General features: G+C 34.8%; 1 protein-coding gene across 1 annotated transcript; it reads left to right on the plus strand.

Annotated features, from left to right (window-relative positions):
* The first annotated feature begins 1,253 nt into the window (after window positions 1-1,253).
* Window positions 1,254-7,101, plus strand: LOC107100472. The gene is made up of 7 exons (XM_015398980.1): window positions 1,254-1,296; window positions 1,384-1,701; window positions 2,368-2,509; window positions 2,553-2,770; window positions 2,861-2,986; window positions 3,160-3,212; window positions 7,027-7,101. Exons 1-7 carry the CDS (start codon window positions 1,254-1,256, stop codon window positions 7,099-7,101), a joined length of 975 nt encoding a protein of 324 aa, XP_015254466.1.
* The last annotated feature ends 607 nt before the right edge of the window (window positions 7,102-7,708 follow it).

A 7,708-nucleotide genomic window follows, 5' to 3' on the forward strand; every position in this document is an offset into this window, starting at 1 on the left:
CTTAAATATAATTTACAAATCTACCAACAACTATTGTGCTCGGTTTTGTAAAAATTGATGGTTCACTTTCCACTGGATTATATGAATATTTTCTGTTAATTTCTTCTTTTTTTTTTCTATTTATTGCTTGAAATAAATAACTTTAAAATGAAATCACTTTTCTCTAGATTATTTCAACAGGCCCTGAAGACTACGTGTCATGAGCCTTAAGACTCTGGTTTTGGTTTCCTTTGAGTTCCTGTTTTCCAGTATTTTATTCTTTAGCATATTATTTGAATTGTTTTTTTTTNTGCGCAGTGAAATAGCTCACGTTTTTATACACGCAAACCTTTGATAGGTCCGACCCTGAGAATCAGACAGGTCCAACTTCTTAAAACTATAGTAGCTAGTTCTTATAAAAAGAACAGACCAGCACATCTGTCCAGTTCTATGGTCTTTTCAAGGCACTCACTAGTCAGAGCCAAACTCACAGTACTCACCATTTCAAGACTCATAAAAGACACTGAAGCAGCCTTCAGATTTGTTGCAGCAACAATCCAAATAAAGCTTCCTGTATACTGTAGAATTGTCGCCACCCAAAGCTCTTTTCATACAAGGTTAAAACATTTTTGTTTTATGAACTAATGTAATTTAAACTGCTTATTTTTAATTCACTTTTATGTATCTCTTATAACTTGTTAAGAACTTCTATTTATTTGTATGCATTTATTGTACAACCACTCTTAGCTACTTTTGGATAAAAATGGCTATATAAATAAAGGTGGAGTCCTTACCTATCTGCCTATATAATTGAGCTCTGGTAATCTTTATGTGTTATTTTTGGAAATAAAATTAACTGTGTTCCACCCAGTACATACTTCACACATTCGTCAAACATTAGCAGCTGCTTATGGTATGGAATCCTGAACATTTGTGGTAGAGTTCAAATTAGTCCCTTGTTTTTTTTTTTTAATATTACTGAAGAACCTGTTAGTGGCGCTATCAGAAAAGATATCTGTGCTAAGTATTGTTTCTTGATCAAAGAAATAGGTCAGGTCAAATGAAAACATGAATTTTGTCCTTGAAATAATTGATAATTGAAAGATAAATTGTAAAATAAGAAGAAAGATTTCTAACAAAACAGGGTCTTAAGGTGGGAGGAGGCATTTTTTTTTCTGAAAAGAGAGAAACCAGTTAGATGCACTTTAGAGCTGGATCGCCACACCTACTCCTGTTAGTAAAGCATCAAATGTCTTTATGAGGTCAGTGCCATCATGTGTCTGTTATGGATCACAGTCCTTATTCTTCATCAAGGATGTAAGTACATTTTGTTTTAAAGTGTGAAATTATTTCAAGTTTAACATTAACATTTAATTTGGATCATTGATTTTATCTCTAACCCAGATGCCTTAGTTCCTGTGGTCACTGTTCAGCTTGGTGAGCCTGTAACTTTTACCTGTGCAAATATGGAGTCCAGAGCATGGATTCAGTGGTACAAGCAAACTTCTGGAGATAATCTGAAAATGATTGTAAAGCAGAGAAAAACCATGGATCCCAATTATAGCCCAGAATTTCCTTCTTCAAGATTCAAAGTTACAAATGATGACAAAATAAGCAACCTCACAATTCTGAGGACAGTTGGACAAGACGAGGGAATATATCACTGTGCTCTTTTAGACTATGTAGAGTTTACTTGGATGGGGACATATTTGATGGTAAAAGGTAATGTGAGACCTCAGTATTACAATCCTTTGAAATCTTTTATCTCTAAAGAAACAACATTCCTCCTGAAATTTCAAACTACAATCTTATATTACACCTATATTGCACAGTTTAAATTGGATTTAACAAGTTTTTAAAGGATGTAAAATTTCATCTGAATCAGCTATTAAACAGATTAAAAGTGTTTTACTAGTTTACACTGGTCTATAGCAAAATATTATAAGTGCCTCTGATTTATTCATTGTTTTTAATGTCTTATTCCTGTTGACATGCTCTTACTATGAGAAATGCAAAAAATATTATTCATGCAAGCGTTAATACATGCAAATATTAAATTCCTTGGAAAAAGTGTTATTTTCACTGCTTCAGTTTCATAGATGTTAAAAAAAAAAAAAAAAAAAAAACCGTACACTTTGTAAAGAGGCAAGTGGTTTATAGATCAGAATCCTTATGTTATGTAGAGAGACCATAAGATCTCTGGTTTAAAACAAACCTCTCTCTTGATCCTGAACCCAAGGATGCTCTTCTGCCCCTACTGTGGCAGCTACCTGCTCTCTTGGGAAAAGGCTAAGCACACTGTATTTCTTTTCCTTGTGAATCTGTCTATTACATTTTATATATTGAACAACGTAGTTTTGAAATGTAACCTTATAATAATTATTTCAGGAAACTCAAAGAAGACATCCAGCTACACTGTTGTTCAGCAGTCAACAGCCTCAGAGTCGTCGCGTCCAGAAGACTCAGAGACTCTGCAGTGTTCAGTTCTCTCTGAGTCAAAGAACAATTCATGTTCAGAAGATCTCAGCATGTTCTGGTTCAAAGCTGGATCCAACAAATCCTATCNATCTCAGCATGTTCTGGTTCAAAGCTGGATCCAACAAATCCTATCCAAATATCATCTACACTGATAGTAAAAGAGCTGATAACTGTGAGAAAAGTCCAAACACCCCAAAAAAATGTACCTATAACTTCCCCAAGAACATCAGCTCCTCTGATCCTGGGACTTACTACTGTGCTGTGGCTACATGTGGAGAAATCTTGTTAGGAAATGTAATCAGAAAGGAAGGAGGTAATATAAACACATTGAGAAATATGCACAATAATAAATGACTATTTCAAAGGCTTAGAGATGCTCATGTTTCTTTTTTCTCTTTTCTAGGTCAAACATTATGTTACAAAAATACGATTGTGCTGATCACAATAATCTTTTTAGCTGTTTCTGTGATCGTACATATAATTTTGATCTTTTATCGAACTCAAGCCTTGCCATGTCAAATAGTTAAAGGTAAGTATTATTAACCAATCAATATTAACTTTGTATTCTACTTAAAACTCAAGATCTACAGAAGAAAGTAACAACCTGAGTTTATGTAATGCTTTAAATATTAGCCATCTGACATGTGAGAGATCATTGAAATAAAATGTTATCAATAATGCATGTTGCTCTTTGTTCCACAGAAAGACCCTCTGTAGCAAAACGCAACAACGTGAACCACCAAAGAGATGAAATTGTGGGTAGTGATAAAAAAAAATCCCAAAAAATGTATTTGAGTAAGTTTGATACTCTTTCTTTAACTTTACATTGAATGCATTTCTCTTAACAGCGTGATGATGAGCAGGATCTGGTCTACTCTGCATTACATTTTTCTGGAAGGATGAAACCAAGAGGAACAAAGAAGATGGAAATGAAGACTAAAGAAATTGTGTATTCAGAAGTCAGACCATCAGTTTGAATTAATGTTGAGAGGAAATCTGCAATGTTTCAAAAAAGTAGTCTTTCCCTTTTTATTTTTTCATTTTTTATTTTTAAATAATGATTCATATGTGAGAGGCCATTGCAAAACTACATCCAAGTCTATCTGGGGCAATTTGCAGTTATTGACAGATCCTAAAGGAATGGAGTCTAAGTTTTCAAGTAATGTAAAACAAATGAAAATTGAAGAAAATATGAATATTGGCACTCTCCGAGCAATAAGGAGAAAGCAAACTTTGAAGATTCTTTAAATTGACACTGGAAGTGCGACGGAGTGTTAGGTTCAAAAAATTATTTTATTTTGAGAATAAAGTCAAGTTATTATAATATATTATTATAAAGTCATAACATTATGAAAATAAACTATGAGAATAAAGTTGAAAATAGCGTGAATGAAGTTATCATACCACAACCTGTTTCAGAAAGAAAGCTTCGAGCTCAGACCAGCATGTAACGGCCGACCAGACAGCAACCTGAGTCAACTTTGACATACTGCCCAATTTGATGCCGGTGTAGTATAACTTCACATTATGCTCGATATTCCACATTTAAGGGAAGACAGTGTTTCTTGTAAGAGTTGTCATATAATACACTTCATTCTTGTAATATTAAAACTTTATTCTCCTAATGTTACTTAATTCTCATAATGACCAATATTGTTGCGACTTTATTCTTGTAATTTTATGACTTAATTCTTGTAATGTTATTACTTTATTCTCTACTTAAAAAAAAAACTACTTCTAGCCTGGCCTTAATTCTCCATCGTACTTGAACTAGATGCACTGTTTTCAATGTAAAGGCCATTTACAGCACTGAATTACAAAATTTGTGTGACATATGTAGCAAAGCTCCTGATTTACTGGTCGATCTTCCTACCCTCATCTATTGTCATGAGCTTTGGGTCATGACCAAAAGAACGAGATCCTGGATACAAGCGGATGAAATTAGTTTTCTCCATAGTGTGCCTGGGCTCTCCCTTAGAGGTGGATGGAAGGATGGAGGGATGGGTGTGACATATGTGCATTTCTCAGGGAAACATGTTTTAGATGTCCAAAAGAAATAAAACACAAATTTAAAAGTAAAACACAACAACTAATTTAACTTTAAAACTTTAAATATTTTTTATCTTTGCGTGTTTTTGGTGTCTGTCTAAATAGTTAATTGGCATAATGTTACCAGTTAATCAATCTGGGGGGCTCATCCGCAACAGACCAATCAATGTTCAGGATTTGTCCTTAAGTGAAATGTCCCTCCCCTGCAGGAGCAAATGTGTCTCTCTCTTTTGTCAACTTTCCAGAATTTTGCATTTGGAAGGCATAGCGGAGATGGGAATTTTGTTAAAAAGACATTTTATGAAATGTTAAACATTTTTAAGTGAAACATGCAATTCAGACATGCTTAAAAAAAAACAAAAATGGAGTCTTAGAAAATATAAAAGATGGACGGGCCTGGAGTCCTACATAAAATGAAATTTTCCACAACACTCCTCCCTGTATGAAATTTGTAATGATGGCAGGACGTTACATTGGAAATCATAAAGAGGAACCAAGTTAACTTCATAAGGAACTCATTAAGCCTGTCTGCTAAATCAGCAGAATTGGAAGAACATATACAAAATGAAACAATTAAAAAAGAAAATAATGCAAATAACACAATCCTCAAAAGAAACAGTTCTTGCAGGAAAGTTAGAAGATCGAAATCACAAATACAGTAGTCCTGGGACGATGATGAAGAGGATCTGACATCTGCATTTCAGGAGCGGATCCCTTATCATCGTTCCAGTATATGTTTCACAGACCATAAGATCATGAGATTACATCACAGTAACTCACAAAAGGGAAACCATTAATAACATAAAATAGGTGGCAGCATAGGTTCTTAGAAAACAGTCAGCAATAAGTAATATGGATAAAACAGTCTCATGGTTCATTGTTTTATAAACAGTAAACCCCTCAGATGTCACCTTATTTTTGTTAAATTAGAGTGTAGCATTTGAACTATAGACCAGAGGTCACAAATTAGCGGACCGGGGTCCGGACACGGCCCACCTGCTGGCTATTCTGGATCCAACCTGATTTTAAAGATTTATAAATTACTGCATGTTGTCCAACGATGCTTGGCTTCCTCCCACAGTCCCAAAACATGAATTAACCCACTAAAACTAGAAAACAAGCAAAACTGGATACTCAAAAGAAAAACATAACAAAAACAGAAACCTGACATAAATTAAAACCGGGTGAGTAAAACACAGCCCACACTCAAATTTGTTTTTTTTAATTGTCGAAAATAATAGGTCTTTTTTTTAACAAAAGTAATAAAGACATGTTTGAGAATAGACATGTCTCAATATATTAAATTTATTTACATCATGTCAATTACAAAGAAGACATATCCCACCTTGGAGAAAATTTTAGTCAGTCGGAAAAAATAAATAAAATAATGTTGAAAAGGTGAATGCTGGTGGCACAAAAGTAATTTCCAAGCTAAACCTAAAATATATAAACCTAAAGTTGGAATACTTAATCATGAATCGAGAAATGCAAGATGGAGCTTAATCTTAAATATAATTTACAAATCTACCAACAATTATTGTGCTCGGTTTTGTAAAAATTGATGGTTCACTTTCCACTGGATTATATGAATATTTTCTGTTAATTTCTTCTTTTTTTTTTCTATTTATTGCTTGAAATAAATAACTTTAAAATGAAATCACTTTTCTCTAGATTATTTCAACAGGCCCTGAAGACTACGTGTCATGAGCCTTAAGACTCTGGTTTTGGTTTCCTTTGAGTTCCTGTTTTCCAGTATTTTATTCTTTAGCATATTATTTGAATTGTTTTTTTTTTCTGTTATGCTATATCCGTTCACTCCATTGTTTGTTTTCAGCTTCGACTTTAGGGTCTTGTCATATTCAGGTATTTTTAGTATTGAGAGTTTTGCATTTTACCTCAGTTTGTGTTATCATGCCAGTTATTTTCACGTTAATTTTGCTTGCCTATTTCATTTTTAAATGTTTAGACTTAACTCATTGTTTTTCTCTCAGCCAGAATCTTTATTTATTCTATAATTTACACTTGGTTTCTCCTCTAATTAAGTTATTATTTCTTTAACACTCTTCACAGGATAAAACATTTTCTTCAGTTGAATAAAGATAAAACAGAAGTTTTAGTTTCTGGACCACAAGAGCATCGATTAAAAAATCAGTGTCCATCTTCTGTTTGTTTGCCTACAGACCTCTGACATGAATAGAAATGTTGGGATGATTATGAATTCAATTATGTTGCGCCATATGCCATGATCATGGTTTTTGGACACTGGGAACCAGTGTCCATGTTTAATCTTGACAGGATGACCAGAGGAAAACACACAACTTTGGTGAATAACAGCTGGGGGACTTCTGCAACCCCCCCGTTTCAGCCAAGGCCTCCACAGGCAAGTCACATGGCAAGTCACAGAGGTGTTACCAACAAACACCCCCCTCTGTGTGAGGACAGACAAAACCACAGAGCACACAGAATTCTTCCTCTTTTTGCCTCCTGTGCTCTTTTGCCTCCTCTCCCTTGACCATGAAGCTGGGGTCCATCTCCAGCAAGTTGGAGATCCTGCCGGAGCAGAAAGACCCAGATCTCCACAATCCTCAAAGATAAGTCAGAACCTTTTAAAACCAAACTGCTGCAAAACAGACCTTTTGTAACACATTTCTCTTGAGTTTCAGAACTTATAGAGCCAGACTGGAGAGAAGGACTGCCTTGATGAACGACTGAGACAAAGAAACCATGCTGTGTACCACTGAGGCAAAGAACCCCTGGTTGCTGCACTGACTGCTGAGCTGCAGCTGGATGGAACTCAGCCTTTTCAATGGACATAGAAAAAAAGGTTTGCAGGTTTGGCATAATTAGGGACAGAACACACAATATGTCTTTTGATGATGTTCATATCAATCATATCATGTGTTTACTGATGAGGAAAGACAAAGCTAACAGGATGGACTGCATGCTACGCATGTGTGTTGAGCTGTTGCTGAAGCTTGGACAAGCTTTATTCAGTAATAGTTAAACACTGATATAACAGTAGCGTTCATGTGTTCCTCATATGCTCATTACATTTCCATTACCAAGAATGACCAAGAGTCATTTAGTGGAATCCTGATGTCTATTCGCTGCTAGCTATTTCAAAAAGGGTAAAGAATCATTTGACGAAAGGTTATTGGTTCTTGATTAAGCAAATCATTCAATAAAATATTATTTGGCCAAA

The sequence above is a fragment of the Cyprinodon variegatus genome, unplaced genomic scaffold, assembly GCF_000732505.1.
Source record: "Cyprinodon variegatus isolate N-32 unplaced genomic scaffold, C_variegatus-1.0 Scaffold977, whole genome shotgun sequence".
Lineage (NCBI taxonomy): Eukaryota > Metazoa > Chordata > Actinopteri > Cyprinodontiformes > Cyprinodontidae > Cyprinodon > Cyprinodon variegatus.

Excerpts from the sequence above, each read along its gene's own strand:
- LOC107100472 (XM_015398980.1), top strand. The coding sequence starts at position 1,254 with ATGTGTCTGTTATGGATCACAGTCCTTATTCTTCATCAAGGAT. Across the intron at positions 1,297-1,383 it reads CCTTATTCTTCATCAAGGAT|ATGCCTTAGTTCCTGTGGTC; the intron begins GTAAGTACATTT and ends TCTCTAACCCAG. Across the intron at positions 2,987-3,159 it reads GCCATGTCAAATAGTTAAAG|AAAGACCCTCTGTAGCAAAA; the intron begins GTAAGTATTATT and ends TTTGTTCCACAG.